The sequence below is a fragment of the Aedes aegypti genome, chromosome 1 (assembly GCF_002204515.2).
Source record: "Aedes aegypti strain LVP_AGWG chromosome 1, AaegL5.0 Primary Assembly, whole genome shotgun sequence".
NCBI lineage: Eukaryota > Metazoa > Arthropoda > Insecta > Diptera > Culicidae > Aedes > Aedes aegypti.
Genome location: NC_035107.1, coordinates 104,188,758 through 104,207,562, shown reverse-complemented (window position 1 = coordinate 104,207,562; position 18,805 = coordinate 104,188,758). Strand labels below are relative to the sequence as shown.

At 44.0% G+C, this 18,805-nt stretch overlaps 2 protein-coding genes across 4 annotated transcripts in view; both read right to left on the bottom strand.

Moving 5' to 3' along the window:
* The window catches only part of LOC5564407 (lachesin), a 489,285-nt gene that overhangs the window by 132,290 nt on the left and 338,190 nt on the right, over window positions 1-18,805 (bottom strand). The window lies entirely within an intron of this gene.
* On the bottom strand, window positions 8,444-10,586 carry LOC5575418 (gamma-glutamyltranspeptidase 1). The gene is made up of 4 exons (XM_021844206.1): window positions 10,363-10,586; window positions 9,528-10,298; window positions 9,046-9,471; window positions 8,444-8,989 (listed from the first exon to the last, which is right to left on the bottom strand). The coding sequence occupies exons 1-4, from the start codon at window positions 10,365-10,367 to the stop codon at window positions 8,482-8,484; spliced, it is 1,710 nt and encodes a 569-aa protein (XP_021699898.1). The 5' UTR covers window positions 10,368-10,586; the 3' UTR covers window positions 8,444-8,481.

Below are 18,805 nucleotides of genomic sequence, written 5' to 3'. Positions count from 1 at the left end.
TCTCGCGAAAAATTACAGGTGATATAATTAGGGAAAATACAGTTGAAGTATCAGAAGGAATTACTAGTGGAATCTTTATAGGAAATTGTGGTCAAATCGCATAGGAAATTCTTTATTGGATAATTGGAGTTCATCTTGGTGGCATCCACGAAGGAACCTCCCAGAGGAATCCCTGTTTTAAATCCCAGGAAGAAATCCTGATAGAGTCACTGGATGATATACTGGTAGATTCCCAAATTACAGGTAAAACTATTATAATAAATTTCTGGTAATATCGCTGGAGGGTTCCTGAAAACCCCCAAGAATCGCTGAAGTTATTCCACGAGAAATTCCTTGAAAAATCCGGAGGGATCCCTTAAGGATTTCCGTAAGAAAATTCGGGAGGAGCCCCATGATGAATTCCGCGAGGAATCCTTTGAGAAATTCCGGAAGGAATCCCTTGAGTAATGCCGGTAATGGAATACTTATAAGAAATTTCTGATAAAATCCCTGGAGGAAATCCTGATAATCTTCGAGAATCGTTGGAGATTCTGCTGGAGGAATTCCTTCAGGATTGATTTCTTAAGAAATTTCGGGAGGTATCCCTTGACTAATTCCGGGAGAAATCCCTTAAGGAATTCCAGGAGGACTACCTTGAAGAGTTCTTGGATGAATCTCTAAAAGTTCGGGTAGTATCACGTAATAAATTCCGAAAAAAATTCATAATAAAATAACCCAGAATAACCCTAAAGGGATTCTTGAGGGAACCTTTAGAAGAATTCCTGATAGAATCCCTGACAGAACTTCTGATGGAATCCCAGGAGGATTTAAAATAAAGTCTTAGAAGTTTTTCTGATGGAATCCATGAAAGAACTTCCGATAGAATCCCTGCAGAAATTCCCAATGAAATCTATTGAAGAACTCCTTCAGATGAAATCCTTGGAAAAACTTGTGATGTAATCCCTGGAGTAATTCCTGATAGAATCATTAGAGAAACTCTTGATAGAATTCCTGTAGAAATTCCAGGTGGAATCTCTGAAGGAAATCCTAATGGAAACCCTAGAGGAACTCCTGATAAAGTCCTTAGAAGAACTCCTTATGAAATCACTATTGGAACTCCTGATGAAATCCCTGAAGGAATTCCTGATCAAATTCCTGATGCAACTCCTGATAGAATGCCTAGAGAAATTCCTTATAATATCCCTAGAAGATCCTGATGGAATTCTTAGGTGACCTCCTGATGTACACCTTGGAGGAAGTCCTAATAGAATCTCGGAAGAAATGCTAGCTGAAATCTCTGAAGGAACTCTTGGTGGAATTTCTGGAGGAACACCTGAAGAAATCCTCAAAAGAACGCCAATGGTAGCCCTAAAAGTACTTCTAATAGAATTCCTATTGGAATTCCTGATAGAATCCGTGGAGGAACTTCTGATGGAATCCTTAGAGGAATATAAAGATATTGTTGGAGGAACTCCTAATAGAGTCCCGATGAAATCACTAGATGAACTCCTCATGAAATTTCTGGTGGAATTCCTGATAAGTTTCCTGAAGGAACTCATGATAGTATCTATAGAGGAACACCTGATAAAATCTCTTGAAGAATTTCGGGTGAAATCTCAAAAGAAACTCTTTATGGCATCCCTGGAGGAACTGCTGATGAAATGCTGGGAGGAAATTCTAAATATATTGTTGAAGGAGCTCCTGATGGAATCAATGGAGGAATTTCTGATGAAATTCATAGAATAACTAGTGATGGAATATTTAGAGAAACCCCTGATAGAATCTCTGGAAGGAATTCCAGGTGGAATCTCTGAAGGAACTGTTGATGAAATCGCTGGAGAAACTTCTAATGGAATTGCTAGAGGTATTCCTGATAGAATCCCTGGAGAAGTTACAGTTGCTATCGCTGAAGGAACTCCTGATGGAATCCCTGAAGGAATTTCTGATGGAACTCCTGTAAGAATCCCTAGAAGAATTCTTTATGATATCCTCAGAAGGAGTCTTGATGAAATTCCTCAAGGAATTCCTGATATGATTTCTGGAGGAAATTCTGATTGAATCTTTGGAGGCAATTCAAGTGGAATCTCTGATAGAACTCTGGAGGAACTCCTGATACAATCCCAAGAAGAAGCCCTAAAGGTATTCCAGATAGTATCCCTATAGGAACTCCTGATGGAATCCTTGGAAGAACTGCTATCTATATATATTCTTGAAGGAACTTCTAAAAAGCTCCTGATAAAATCCCTGGAAGAATTCCTGATAAGTTTCCGGATAGAATTCCTGTTAGAATCGCTAGAGGCACTCCTAATAATATTTCTACAAGAAACATTGATGGGATTCCTCGAGGAACATCTGATTTAATCTCTTGAAGAATTCCGGGTGAAATTTCAGAAGGAACTCTTGATGGAATCCCTAGAGGAACACCTGATGAAATCTCCAGAAGCCCTAAAGGTACTCCCGATATAATCCCTACAGGAGCTCCTGATGAAATCCCTGGGGGAACTCATGAAGGAATTCTTGGAAGAATTTGTAAAGATATTCTTGAAGGAACTCTGGATGGAATCATTGGAGGAATTTCTGTTGAAATCCCGAGAAGAACTCCTGATGGAATCCCTAGAGCAACGACGGACAGAGTCCATGGAGGAATTCCAGGTGGAAGGTCAGAAATATCTCCTGATAAATTTCCTGGAGAAAATTCTGATGAAATCCCTAGTTGAGTTCCAGGTGCAATCCCTGAAAGAACTCCTGATCGAATCTCTGGAGGAATTCAAGATGGAATCCCTGAAGAATTCCTGATGGAATCCCTAGACGAACATCTGATGAAACCCCCAGAAGAATTCTTGATGGAATTCCTATAGGAACTTCCGATGGAAGCCGGAGAGGAACTTCCGATGGAATCCCTAGAGCTAGTCCTGATAAAAACCCTGAAGGAACTGCTGAATGAAACCTTCGTGAAATTTATGATTGCATCTTTAAAAGTTCTCCTGATGGAATGCCTGGATGAAATCGTGTTCAATTCCCTAGAATAACTCCTGATTCTAGAGGCGTTCCTTAGCCGAGTGATCAGAGTCCGCGGCTACAAAGCAAAACCTTGATGATGGTTTCTGGTTTAAGTTTCTGGTCGGTCCAGGATATTTTCGTAATGGAAATTTCCTTGACTTCCCTGGGCATAGAGCATCATCGTACCTGCCACATGATATATAAATACGAAAATGGCAACTTTGGCAAAGAAAGCTCTCAGTTAAAAACTGTGGAAATGCCCATTGAACTCTAAGCTGAGAAGCAGGCTTAGGCAGGCAGAAGAACTCCTGATTCTCAGAGGAATCCCTGTAGGAACTCCTGATAGAATCTCATGAGGAATTCTATGTGAACTTTCGGAAGGAATTTATAAAATAATTCTTACAGGAATTTCTTGTTAAATCACTGGACAAAATGTTGATTAAATTTCTTGAAGAACACCTGGTGGAATCATGAAGGAGTTTTGAAAGAATTCCTAAAGATATTATAAGAGGATTATCTGGCGAAATTCCTGGTAAAATTCCTGATGGAATCCCTGTAGTACAAATCCAGGTACAATCCATGGATGGATTTTTTGAATCTTAGTTGAAATTGCTTATGGATTCTCTTAAGATATTTCTGGAGAAATTGGTTGAAGAATAATGCATTTGATTGAAGCGCGTGCATTTGATACATCACTATGGCACCGACGCTGCGTAAATTCACGCATTTTGACTTTCCACCCATCTGCATCGGAAGTTCATGGGACGTCGAAGCTTCAATTTGACATGATGTCGTCGGTGTTCGTGCAACATCCCTACAGACGGTACAATCGGTTCGTCGAACATTTGGCTTCGCCCACCGGTGGTTTGAGCAAAATCAAACTCGTTTGATTTTGGTCGACCGATTCGTCAACCGTCAAATTGGTTTCACAAACTGTCAAATTGGTTCGTCAAGCAGCATCACACACGGTCAAACATAGCACCAACATGAGCATCAACATGGGGGGCGGAGTCAATGTTGGTCAAACCGTCTGAGCGTTTGTGGGGTGCATTAGACAGTTGATCTTCAGTACGCAGATCCGGTCGATGGTCATGTGGCTTGCAGGCTCTCAACGCGTGTTTGGACTGAGGTAAAAGATGTGTGATTTTACCGAAGATAGGGTGAACCCGACACTCTTCGCTCGGTTATCTACTGTCATTACGACGGCTTGTAATTTTCGGTGTAAATTCAATTTTTTTTTGTCAAGCACATTAAAGAGGATGTCGTCGGCGTATAAGAGAACATCGACATCTTTTGGTAATACCTGGAAGATGGCCTGCATTGTAACGAGGAACAAAGTCACTGACAACATAGAACCTTGTGGCACTCCGTCTTCCAGAACTGAGATTTGGAACGTTCGTCCAAGTGGAAGCTCTGTCCTGGGACCCGGGAGACAAAAGAGGCCTTTGGTGCTTAACCTGTAAGTAACCGTTGTCTAGTACCAGCAGCTTGGGACCTAGGCACGTTTCCGTCTGGGGCGTCGCAATATTCTCCTGAAGTCGATATAGTTTTATACTAAACAATGGTCATTGGTCTATAAGATTCATCAACGGTATTACATTTCTACTTATAGCATGGTGGTACGGAAGGTTGCGAAGAAGTGTTAGTAAATAGTGCAACAAGCATATCCTACCCTGCCCAGTATGGCGCCTCTACCGGAAGCATGTTGGATGGTACTCTCTACGAGTTTAGTTGCTCGTCTACGGTTATTCCTCAGGGACAGCATCGCTTTCTATAGAAATTAGCCTTGTGACGATTCATCGCAAGATGCGGTGCCGACTAAAATCTACATTTAATCACAGAACGATTTTGTTTGCATTTTGATTATCTAACAGAATTATGCAACGGCAATGAACCAAGAGTTGTCGGAGACGTTCAAAGATAGCAACACGTGCTGGTTGTTCATCCTGGCGGTACATGACTAAAGATAGTAAAAGTAGTTAAATCAACAATGAAGTCTATCATCCGTTCACGTTCATTCATTTTCATTTAATTAGTTAAACAAATAATTCTGACCAACAATTTCACGGCACAACACTCGATTTGTGGCCGCATTTCTCCATCCTCGGTTCTGCCCCTCGCTCGCCAAATCGATGTGCACTTTATCCGCCCAACTAGCTCTCTGCGCTCCACGTCTTCTTGTACCAACCGGATCCGAAGCGAACACCATCTTTGCAGGGTTGCTGCCCGGCATTCTTGCAACATGCCCTGCCCATCGTATCCTTCCAGCTTTGGCCACCTGGATACTGGGTTCGCCGTAGAGTTGGGCGAGCTCGTGGTTCATCCTTCGCCGCCACACACCGTTTTCCTGCACACCGCCAAAGATCGTCCTATGCACCCGACGTTCGAAAACTCCAAGTGCTTGCAAGTCCTCCTCGAGCATCGTACGTTTCATGCTCGTATAGGACTACCGGCCTTATGAGAGTTTTGTACATGATACATTTGGTGCGGGAGTGAATCTTTTTTGACCGCAGCTTCTTCTGGAGGCCATAGTAGGCCCGACTTCCACTGATGATGCACCTCCGAATTTCACGGCTAACGTTATTGTCAGCCGCCAGCAAGGATCCAAGGTAGATGAACTCGTCGACCACTTCGAACGTATCCCCGTCTATCGTAACACTGCTACCTAGGCAAGCCCTGTCGCGCTCGGCCCCCCAGCTAGCATGTACTTTGTCTTGGTCGCATTCACCACCAGTCCAACCTTTGCTGCCTCCCGTTTCAGGCGGGTGTACAGGTCTGCCACCTTTTCAAATGTTCGGCCGTTAATATCCATATCATCCGCGAAGCAAACAATTTGACTGGATCTCGTAAAAATCGTACCCCGACTGTTGAGTCCGGCTCTCTGCATAACACCATCTAGCGCAATATTGAACAACAGGCACGAAAGTCCATCACCTTGTCGTAGTCCTCGGCGGGATCCAACATCACACAATTTTGCACACCTTCCATCGTCGCTCTTATCAGTCTCGTGAGCTTCCCGGGAAAGCTGTTCTCGTCCATGATTTTCCATAGCTCTACGCGGTCGATACTGTCGTATGCCGCCTTGAAATCGATGAAAAGGTGATGCGTTGGGACCTGGTATTCACGGCCTTGTTTGAGGATTTGCCGTACAGTAAAGATCTGGTCCGTTGTCGATCGGCCGTCAACAAAGCCGGCTTAATAACTTCCCACGAACTCGTTTACTATAGGTGACAGACGACGGAAGATGATCTGGGATAATACTTTGTAGGCCGCATTTAGAATGGTTCTCGAAAGTTCTCGAAATCTAACCTGTCACCTCTCTTGTAGATGGGGCATATCACCCCTTCCTACCACTCCTGCGGTAGGTGTTCTGTTTCCCAGATAATGCCTATCAGCCGTTGCAAACAAATGGCCAGCCTCTCCAGGTCCATCTTTATGAGTTCAGCTCCAATACTATCCTTACCAGCAGCTTATTTATTGTTCTTGAGCTGGCGAATGGCATCCCTCAAAGTGGGGGCTGATTGGTTTCCATCCTCCGCAGTACCGACGAAGGCATTTCCTCCGTTGCCCCATCCTTCATTTCCTGTGCTCTCAGCGCCATTCAGATGTCCGTCAAAGTGCTGCTTCCACCTTTCGATCACCTCACGCTCGTCTGTCAAAATGCTCCCATCCTTATCCCTGCACATCTCGGCTCGCGGCACGAAACCGTTGCGGGATGCGTTGAGCTTCTGATAGAACTTGCGTGTTTCTTGAGACCGGCACAGCTGTTCCACCTCCTCACACTCCTTCTCCTCCAGACGGCGTTTTTTCTCCCGAAAGAGGTGGGTCTGCTGCTGCCGTTTACGTCTATAACGCTCCACGTTGCTGCAGCATGACCACCCGCGCTGCGTTCTTCTCCACTAGAATGTGCCTACATTCCTCGTCGAACCAATAGTTCCGTCGACTCCGTACCACGTACCCGACGTTGCTCTCAGCTGCATCGTTGATGGCTACCTTCACTGTTGACTTCATCCAACTCACCCTCTTCCGGTAATGCAGCCTCGAGGTGCTGCCCGTATGCCGCTGCGACATCCGTTTGCTTGAGCCGCTCTAGGTCGTACCGGGGTAGCCGTCGGTACTGTAAGTTGTTAACGACGGAGAGTTTTGGGCGCAGTTTAACCATCACCAGGTAGTGGTCAGAGTCGATGTTAGCGCCACGATAGGTCTTGACGTCGATAATGTCGGAGAAGGCACTTCAATCCATCAATCAGAATTTATATCTCCTATGATGATTTTGACGTCGTGGTTTGGGCAGCTGTCGTACTCGCGTTCGAGCTGCACGTTAAAAGCGTCTTCATCATCATCAGTGCTTCCGGAGTGAGGGTTGTGCACGTTTATTATGCTGAAATTGAAGAACCGGCCTTTGAGCCTCAACATGCACATTCTCTCATTGCTAAATAAAATAAAGCTTTTCCCAGCTCGTGTGTGCTGCCGCAGCTCTGGTAGATGGATCATTGCCGTCCGTCCCTCTGGAGACTTTGTAACAATAATCTTTGAATCCATAGCATTTCATTCCCCTTAGCGGACTTTGACTCCAAAACATTTCTTTCCAACAGTCGGACCTTTTATTTTGGGTAAGATGTACACTACAAGAGCATCGAGGCTCAAAGTATAATGTCCGAAACTATTGAGAAACAGAGCTACTGGTCCAAAGTCCTGACAGAGCTGGATGGTTATGATAGCTATGACCGCGATTATCATGTAAAGGACGAACGAACATTGCTGTATCATGCCAGCACCGAGCAGGCAGCTTCTTTAGCACTATGTAGGTAGCGCAACCCTAGCTATATGGCTTTTTGAAGTCTTTTCATCAACCAAGAAAGGCAAAAGAAGAGCAACGGATTGATTTTACGGCAACAGAGAGCATTTAGATCCAATCGTTTGGAGGATCCGTACCCGGAATTGAGATGTCTTTTTTCACTGTTTGAATCTGGAAACGTGGGAACTTAGAATGAACCCTAAGCTATCGAAGAGCTGCACTAACTCAAAACTGGAGGACGAGCAATGGATCCTATCGCCAACATTTCAGTCAAGTTTCACATTTACTTCAGCGGTTGCGTTAGATCAGAACTTGGAGTTGACTTTATAGTGTTTGGGAAGCAACTGAGGCAAGTTATTCGGTGGTAACCAGAATGAAGGGCAAGTTCACCAACTACAGCCTGTTCAGCATCGAATAAAAGCTCAATGATCAACATGGCTTCATATGTAAATCAACACCATGAATTCCACAGACTTGAGAAGACATGAATAAACGATTTGAATTGAATTTGTTCTAACAATGTACAATCATGGCATTATATTCGTTTAGTTATACTAGCTGGTAGTTCAGTAGACTTCAGTTGTCATCACTTCCGCAAGTCCATAAAAACTAAGTGATATTACTTGTTATTCAAATAGGCTAAATTAATGCGCTTATACCATTTGATTTTGATTTCATGTTTCATTTCATTTTTGATTTATTGTTCAAAATTCTACAATCTCAACACTTCCCGGCCTTCTTGGATCGAACGCTGCCGTAACCCGACCGTCGTCCTCTCTCGCCACGGCCGTCATCGTAGCAACTCGTTTCACTTTCCTCAACTTGTGTCCTCGTGCTATCAGTCCATCGATGATCCGAGCGTCTACAGATCCTTCGTACTCTACCTCCATCGGTGCTAGCTGATGGTGCACTCGAGGACCATCCATTGCCTCCGCTAGACTCTGCCCGAATATGATCTTCCTCAGCACCACCTGAAGAGTGGCAGTGGTGATTCTTGTTCCACCAGCACCACCCGCTATCAGACGAACGTCCCCATTCTGATCCACAACGATCGTTGGCGACATTGATGATAGAGGTCGCTTCCCGGGCGCAATGTAGTTCGCCGGTGATGCCGGAACGCCGAAGATGTTTACAACTCCGGGTGTCGAAAAGTCGTCCATCTCTCCGTTGAAGATAATCCCCGTTCGAGGCGATCGCAAGTGGGCGCCAAAGCTGATGAATTATTAAGGGTTTTAGAATCAGGTTCGATAATAGGCATACAAACTTACAAATCGTTAACGGTACTGGTCACACCTATCGCGTCTCCGTTTGGTCCCAAAATTGACACGTGCGCCGTTCCGCGATCATCAGGCGTAGTGAAATCTGCACCGTAGAAATCATAGTTTAGGTAGGTTTTATCATCGCTGATTTTATCCCTTATAAAATCAGCGTAGTCCGAGCTGGTGAGATTCTGGATGAGATCCTCAATTCCGACGACGAATGGAGGATCCCCTAGTCTGGTACGGACACCATATGCGTGCTTAAAAGTCTCCACCACACGTTGCCAAGTTATTGGGTCGTCTGGATTAAGGTTTTTGAAACCATCTAGAACCTTCAGCATATGAATTAATATTGTTCCACCACCGGGAAGGGCAGCACTGTACACTGTTTTCCCGTCACGCATTTCGGTTGAAACCGGTGATAGCCATCGAGGTCTACAAAGAGAGACATTATTAAACATTTATCACGAAAACGAACGAATTCGAGCTACTCGTAGTCATAGAAGTCATTCTCCGTAACGATACTTCCAAAATTCTTCAAATCGGACATGACCTTGGGAAGAAGAGAACCTTTGGCTGAATACAGAGCATCGGCACCTTCGTCGGCCACAACCTTGAGCGTCTCGGCAAACAGGGGCCTCCTGAATCGGTCTCCTTGTTTCCAAACATCCCCTGTTTGTGGGTCGACAAATATCTCTCGAAGTGATGGAGTGTTTAGAACCTTATCCCGCCTGTCCTGCAATGCCTGTGCCATGTAAGGGTCAACCATATGCCCACTGTAGCAAAGCTCAATCGAAGGTTCCACCAGACGTCTCCAAGGCAGCTTCCCATACCGTTGATGTAACACCCAATAACCTTTCAATGCTCCAGGAGTCGCAATGGCCAAGCCACCATGTGCCGTCCCATTCTTGTGATCAACGAACATGTCTTGCGAGGCGGCCTTCGCAGCAATCTCCCGAGCATCGAATACTTCAACTTTGCCCGAATCACGGTGGTAGTATGTAAGTAGGAAGCCACCTCCAATCCCGGCACTCTCCGGGCAAGCTACTTCCTCACAAAACATCATGGCCACAGCAACATCCGCTACAGAACCTCCCTGGCGTAGAATATCCGCACCTACCGAGGCGCATTCGTAGGCATTGGAAGCCACCGCTCCTTCACGCCGCACACGCTCCACATCTTGCTTCTGATTGATCACATAGAACCAAGCTATCGCTACAGCTGTTACGCAAACCAACATAGCGAATACATTACGATTACAGCTGAAAAGACGTCGAATTGATAATTGATTGATATCACACAAAATCACGAAACCCTGATACTTACACCATTTTTGTCCAGCTGACAATGCGTTAAACAGGACAATGCACTCCAGACCATGGAATCGCAATCTTCTTGTTTCAAGTTTAGCAAAAATAATCCCAAAAAAAATGACAATGCGCAAATGTTGACGAACAAACAGCTGAGCGCAAATAACCGGCTTGACCGCGCGACGCTCGGTTGGCGTCTGCGCGTGTAATTGCGAGCCATACGCGAACATATGAACACCACGCTGCTGGTGGTGAATACTGAGCGCAAGACAACACGCGGAATATTTGATAAGCTTGTTTTTAACTTATCAGCTTTTCGCGCGATGTCCGAATCGTTGAAGAACGGGTTTCGGTATTGGTGGCGGTGAGTTCGTTGGAGGCACGTCATTCTCTCCGCTAGCGAAATACAGTCGCTAATCTATGGTAATTAATTAGCTGAATTTGCGGAGTTGTACCGTTTTGTCTCAAGTTCCAAGCTTGGCTCATATTCCAAACATTTGAATTTTTATAGCGATTTTTCAACGAAGCCATTCAAATTTTTTCATAGGACGATCATTTTTTTCCTGTGATTCAAATATGCTACATTTAAAAGGTTTGAAAACATTGATTCATACCTTTGAAATCGCAACTGTTCGAAATATGAGTCATGTTCGGTATTTGAGACAAAACGGTGATATATTCAATTAAGATTATAGTAGTCGCAGGCGTAGGATGAAATTAACGTACGGAATAGACCGTTCCTAAAAATAGAATTGAGAAGCATGCCTTAGCCCTTTCAGGACGGTCGGGTCATATTGATCCTGTTTCTATATCTGACAACATCCAATCAAGGACAAAAATAGATGCACACTTTCTTTGGCAATGTATGGCTAACTGTCATTATCTTTAACATTTTGGTATCTGCTTCACAGGACAGACGTCCTAAGCATGAGAAGAACCTCCGCAAATCATACATTTAGTATCCATGCGGCAATGTTTTGTACTATGACACAACTTTTGACACCGATGGCACTGACTAGGGTTCTAAAAATTACATCCAGATTTCTGGAATTGTTCCCATGTCACACGGACATCGAACATAAGGAGTGTATCGAAAAGTAGTCGCAAACTTTCAAAACAGTCTCAAAAATAATGGGTTGAACCTACAAACAATTTTTTGATCAGAAATGCTATACAATGCATTCAAAAATGATGATGCGATGATATTGTTTCAATAAAGTGGCATTTTGCATGATAAGTTTGCTAATTACTAACAGATGTCGATGAAAATCTTGCACACCTCTGAAAAAATTGATATGTTAATAAATGTGTTAAATTTTAAGAAAAAATGGTTTTTGTTAATGCTAATATATTCAGTGCCACAACTCTCATGACAAAGTGTAAAAAATATTTTGAAAAATTCATTAACAAGCATTTGAGAGCATATAACAACTTTAAACAAACGTTCAGCTTTGTCATCATAGGTAAAAAGTGAGCTAATTCTCTTTAAGATGTTTGAGAAGAAGTTCGCGATCTTTAAGAGTTTGCGGCAAAACGCGAAAGTCTCCTTTCTTTGCGATTTGGAAGGAAACCTTGACTCCCCTAATGGTGTTCAAGATCTCCTGCCTAAATCCCCCAAATTCGGAACAACTGACCACGATAGGCGGCACTCTTTGCTTCCTCACTTGAATCAAAGAGCCTGGGCTTCGATTTGGTGTTCGGAAAATTTGTCTAGAGCATCGAACTGATTGCTCATTTCGATGCAATTATCAACATTTCACCCTTGGAAGAAAGCGTGCATCCCGGAGAAACGTCCTGTCTTCAATCCTTGTCACGTTTAGTGACAGTTTCAAACCCTGCTTTTTTGTAAGGAAGTTGTGAACTCATTCACGTTCAATTTTCAGCTCACGTGGGTTCAAATTTTTAAACTGCTCAGTGTTCAAGCCTACTTGGCTTTGACCGGATTAGGTTATATTTTGGCCTTGTGTAGATCAGTCAACAACTCCATCAATTTTGATTTTTCCGATGCCTTTTTGATACAGATGTTTCATCAAATATAGAAATATCAATATTACTATAAATCCCACAAATATTTCCGAATGCTTGAAGTACGCTTTCCTGAAGTCAGAAAAAAATACTTGGTCCAGTCTGAAAAAACACTGACCACCTGATCCCTGGTCCAAAGGTTTAAACTGGAGCGTAAACTGAACGCGTTAAAATGTAATACTGATTTAAACGATTCTACGCCATTACCCCGAATCCCATTACCGTTAAACGGGGTAACTTTGATAGTTTTTTCGAAGAAAACTTGAATATTTATGCATGCTGTTCCAAAGAATTATAGTTAATATTTTTAAAATAAGAACTGGCATCCTAACTATCGATTGCAATTGATAGATTCCCAAAAGATGTATTTTGAATAGATATATCATTTTTCAAATAATCGAATGTCGGCTATCTATTTTGGTATAACTTTGATAATGGAGTATAAATCAAACAAAATTGAACGAATTACGTAACATTTATAAGGCATCACATACCTTTAGGGGTTTAACGTTGGAATGTTCTGACTTTTATTACAAAATTGGTCCCAGTTAGTGAAAATGATATTCGTTACAGATTTGAGAACATATTCAAGTTCTATGATAACTAGGCTATCAAAGATAAGTGACCCATTATTCCAAACTACATCAAATAATGATCGTAAAGCAGATTGTTTGTAACCGTTTCGAAAATGCTAAAATCGTTTCAATTTTTTTTTTTTAATTCGTATATAAAGCCTCAAATGTTCTCCATTCAAGTGAAAACAGCTTTTACATGAAGTGTCATTCGGGGTAATGGCATTCGGGGTAATGGGGTAGAATCGATTTAGACAACCACCTACCCCTATTTACCCTTATGACATTTGTGAATGGGCTTTTAATAGAATAAGCCTTCTATTTACTAAGATCATTCCTTGTCAATTTACCATTATTGTACATGTGCTCCTGTGCCCAGGGAAGTCAATGCAATCCATGTCCTCCACCACCGGAGGCATTTCGAACCTATAAACCTCAATATAATCTTGCTGAACGGCTGCGTGCTCACCGGTATTTGGACTCCTTTATGGTGTTCATTTTTCAATTATGTTTTTAAACAAAGATTCCTTTTCCATATGGATATAGATTATACCATAGAGTCACGTTGCACATTGGTTCAGATTTTCAAATAGCTAGCAAAAATCCCATAACCAAACTTAGTTTTTAGTTGAAAAGCAAAATCAAACATTAATCTACTATATCAGATGGTTGAGAATACGTACGATAAGTAAAAATAAACATGTATATTCACATGTTCAGACGTTAAATAGCTGCACATGTCCAAAAACGTAAATTTTTGCTTTAACACTCAACTAACCAATTTTCACTAAAACCCATGCAAATTTTGGTCTCAGAATATTTTTTTTCTGGTCGATAACTCATGCTCATTTAGAATCAACATCTTCGGTTGCAAATTTATATCCAAGTGTCGTTAACCTTATTGAATTAATACTTATTGTCGACTAATCGCTCCCCGCCACTCCCCGCGAAGATATCAAAATAGAGTCTTTCACCCTAAATCATGTTCCAAAACACTTGTAATGGTTTAAAATATTGGGAATGTGCAATTTCTACCATGATATTTTAAAACTGGACCAATGTGCGTTGTCAGTGATTTTCCACGTCATAGCTGCAAGCATTTTACCAGAAGTTTGCCTTTCTTTCTTAAAAAGGCTGTGTTTTCAAGATTTTGTTGGTTAAGCTAGTCACTAATATTTTCGTATGGAACAGCTAAGTTTATTGAAATCAAGTTATCCTTAAAGCATTAATTGAAGTTGATCCTGCTATAATTCTATTCAGTTATCCCTTCTTTTATCTTCTTACCTTCAAACAGGCAGGTGCCATCATCATTTCTTCATTGTTTTGAATCAAACACAACTAATTTTTGTGATCATCTTATCGAAATTCAACTGAATGGCCCCTCAAACCAACAAAAGCTTTTAATGTAGCGGAAATCAGAGGCCGCTTTTTAACATGTACAAGTATTGTAGCGTTTCTATGCCACAGCGGAGAAATTGAAACGGGTTCCATAGAACAATACTGGCAGCGATAATATCAGGATCTTCCATTGCCACAAAATCTTTTGGAAGATTATCATGCTAGTAGACCGACATCTAAAAAAATATTTGTGAAGGGTGTGGGTAGCAGCGAGGAAACTTTACTACATCCTATCCTTCTCATGATAAATTCACCCTTCTTTTTTAAATAGGTTGTTCTTCAGAGCGTTTCAGTGTGACTGTGTGAATCTCATCAAAATTAGATGACAAATCCAAACGAAACTTAGTAAAGGATCTCGGTTATCTGGAACACGAAAAAGGCACGGAGTACAACTGACTTAGGAATAATTTATTTAAACGAATTTAAAAGTGACCGTTCACGTCACGTGGTTGGTACAGACTGAATTCAAAATTTTTCACTCGACGAGGTGGAGAGGCGATCGATTTGAAAAGTCGCCGCCTACTTCGTTTTCACCCCCTCTCGATCGTCTACTCCTAGTTTCTTCCTCAGGGCTTCGAATCGACCAGCGTCCAAGGCTTTGGTGAAAATATCTGCTAGCTGATCCAAAGTTGGAATAGGTTCCACTGTAAGGTCGCCTGTAGCAATATGGTCTCGCACAAAGTGGTGTTTTATGTCGATGTGCTTGGCCCGTTTGCTTTCGAGATTTTTGGCCATCCAAATGCATCCTCTGTTGTCCTCGAAAATCGGAACGGGTTTTACGGTCTTCATTCCAAGGTCGCCCAAGAGTCCTGCCAGCCAAATAGCTTCAGCTGCCGCAGCGCTCAACGCTACATATTCTGCTTCGCTCGATGATTTGGCCACAGTGGTCTGTTTCTTACTGGACCACGAGACGGTATTGCCGAATACCTGGAATAAATATCCACTAACTGATTTTCGATCGGCAATGTCCGGGGCCCAATCGGCATCAGCAAAGCCTACAAGCGGCTTAGCACGTTCGTTGGACTTCAGTTCCAGCGTCAAATGCTTCGAGCCTTGCAAGTACCGCACAACTCGCTTCAGTGCAATCCAGTGTTGCTGGCCGGGATGCTGCTGAAAACGACCCAGATAGCCAACCTGGTAGCAAATATCTGGACGGGTGGACATCATGACATACATGAGGCTTCCAAAAGTTCACGGTAAGGCTCTTCAACAATATTTCCTTCATTCGCTTCAAGTCTCAATCCTTTCTCCATAGGTGTTCTCGACGGATTACACTCTGCCATGCCAAACTTCACCAAGATCCGCTCGATGTTGGCCACTTGCGACAGCTGCATAGAACCAGCATTCCGATCGTAATGAATATTGATTCCAAGAAAATGTTTCATCGCGCCACAATCGGTCATCTCGAAGACTTGTGACAGCTTCGATTTCAACAACTGAATTTACTTCAGATTGGTTCCAACTATTAGCAAATCGTCGACATACAGCACAAGATACATCGCATCGTTGCCGTCTTCACTGAACCAAGTGTACAGGCAGTAATCGTGCTTCGAGCGCACGAATCCAAGCTTCAAGAGCACTGCATTGAACTTTTCGTTCCAACAGCGGGGTGACTGCTTTAGCCCATACAACGACTTCTGCAAACGGCAAACCATTCCAGGGGGAGCATTGACGCCGTCAGGAACCTCCATAAAAATTTCCTCGCGCAAATCGCCATGAAGAAATGCCGTTTTTACATCCATCTGGTGGAAGTAACAGCGCCGTTGGACGCCGACAGCGAGGACCGTACGGATAGTGGTGAGCTTGGCCACAGGAGCGTTCGTCTCCTGGTAGTCCATACCAGGCTTTTGTAGAAACCTCTTGACGACAAGCCGAGCCTTGCACATAACTGTGTTTCCACTCTTGTCCTCCTTCAAACGGAAAACCCACTTGGACCTCAGTGGTTTCACCGACGCCGGACGCTTCACTAACTCCACACATCGTTGGACTTCAACGACTCCAGTTCAGCTTCGACAGCATCCATCCAGGCTGCACGATCGTCACGATCTGCAATGTCGCCATACGCAGACGGTGGTTCTGTCAAAGGGGAAATATTACCCGCAGATGTTGCTCTAAAGCCAGTAAAGAAATCCAGAAACTTACCTGGGAGCTTTCGCTCCCGTTCGCTATGCCTCGTGGTTGACTCCTCACAGTCTCCACTTCTTTGGTGCGAAGGGAGCGCGCCAGGATTTGAAACACCGGTTGGTGCCATTTCAAACTCGTTGTCGCTTGCGTCGTCGAAACCATGACATTCATCTTCGCTAGAATCGGATTCCAGCATGTTCACAGCATCACCATCATGCTGTTCCCCCTCTTGCTGGTAACGTAGGTTAATGATCAATGGAACATTTTTATCGGCGTCATCTTGTCCATGAAACGGGAAACACTTCTTGTCGAATTTCACATCTCTCGCAATGAAGACCTTCTTCGCTGCACGATCCCACAGACGGTACCCGTTCGGGGCATATCCGATCATCACACCTTCGCGACTTTTGCTGTCCAATTTCTTACGTTTCTGATCCGGCACCCATGCAAACGCTTTGCATCCGAATACACGGAGCTTTCCAAAATCTGGCTTCACATTCAACCAGCATTCCGCAGGAGTCACGTGTTCTTCCAATGCGCTCGTTGGACTTCGATTGAGCAAGTATGTAGCCATCAGCGCTGCTTCCGACCACAATCTCTTCGGCGTGTTGGAATCGATGAGCATCGTCCTCACCTTTTCAACCAACGTTCTGTTGAAGCGTTCTGCAACGCCGTTCTGCTGCGGTGAGTAGGCAACAGTCGGCTGCAGCTGGATCCCTTTGCACTTGTAGTACTTACGTTGCTCGTTAGAACAGTACTCCCTGCCTTGATCCACGGTTAACTTGCTGATTTTCTTCTCGAAGTGGGTCGTCGCCATTGCTTCGTACTCCTTGAAGCACTCGAACACCTCCGACTTCTTTTTTATCGGATAGATAACGGCGAAGTGAGTGCAGTCGTCGATAAACGACACAAAGTACCTGGACCCGTCCCAGGCTGGGGGATCAATCGGGCCACAGACATCAGAGTGAACCCTCTCCAACGGTCGTGCCGCACGTTTTCGACTCCCATCAAATGGTTCTCTGCACTGCTTCCCAAGAACGCTTGTGTCACAGAATCCGATACGTTTTGGCTCCGGATTCAGACCCGTCACCATACCATGCCGCACCAGTGTATCCATGGCATGCTGGCTAGCATGGCCGAGTCGACGATGCCACAAATAACTCACCTCCGTCGTGCATATGTTCGCTGATTTTTCCACCGTTTCCAACTCTAACTCGAGCTCATATAGATTTCGCCGTAACTTGGTAACGGCGACAACATCACCGTCGTGCTTCATCACGGCCTTTTCGATTCTATGCTGTCGTGTGAAGAGCACATCTATACCTGCATTGGACAGCTTTTTCACCGAAAGCAGATTACTTCTCAAATCTGATAAGCACACCACGTGTTGCATTTCGAACCTCACATCTTGCTTGGTGATACCTCGCACAACACCTTCGTACTCACCGACAAGTGTCACGCCATCCTTGGCAACATCGACGACAAATGGCTTCTCGAGCTTGCGCACCTCTTGCAAGAAACTTCGGTCATTCACCAGGTGGTCGCTACACCTGGAATCAACGATGAAAACGGCACTCTCTTTCTTATTCGCTGACTCGGTTTGGTTCACCATGAAGGTAACAGATTTACCTCCCACAACAGTATTAGCGTTGCTCTCAGGCTTCTTGACCCGGCAGTCTCTCTGCATGTGGCCAGTTTTTCCACAACGATGGCATTTTCCATTGAACTTCTTCTGCTTCTTACCGCCGGCGGCTCCACCAACGAACGCAGCAGATTTTTCTTCAATCGAGTAGTCCGCTCGATCCTAGCAACCGTTGTTTGACGGTTTCCAAGGTGAGCTCTTTTTCGTCGATGTTTTCCAGAGCAGTCACCAGCGGGACGTAGCTGTCTGGAAGCGTTAGGAATAATTGGGATACCAGATCGTTTTCCTCCAAATTTGCTCCTGCAGATTTCAGCTGGCGCACCAGCTCGTCGAACGACGCAAAATGGCTCCTCATCGGCGTCCCCTCCTTCATGCGTAGCCTGGCCAGCTGTTTGCGCAAGAGAGTCTGGCTGGCTACAGACTTCTTTGCAAACGTGTCCTCCAGCGCTTTCCACATGGCTTTCGTGGTCGTTTTGTCCCGGACGATTCCCAGGCAATCGTCGCCAACGAATCCGACCAACAAGGATTTTGCTTTCCGGTCCGTCTTCAAGAATTTGTTCTTCGGCTCACCTTCTGCTTCGGGCACGTCCTCCGTAAGCGTCTTCGCAACTTCCGCAGCTTCCAGGAAAAGTTGCACTCGGAACCGCCAATTTTCATAATTCGTTCCGTTCAGCTGGGGAATTCCAGCACCATCCTTC

Bases quoted from the DNA above. Each gene is read 5' to 3' on its own strand.
- LOC5575418 (XM_021844206.1), bottom strand. The intron at 9,472-9,527 runs GTAGCTCGAATT...CTCTCTTTGTAG, and splicing joins AATGACTTCTATGACTACGA to ACCTCGATGGCTATCACCGG. The intron at 8,990-9,045 runs GTAAGTTTGTAT...ATAATTCATCAG, and splicing joins ACCAGTACCGTTAACGATTT to CTTTGGCGCCCACTTGCGAT.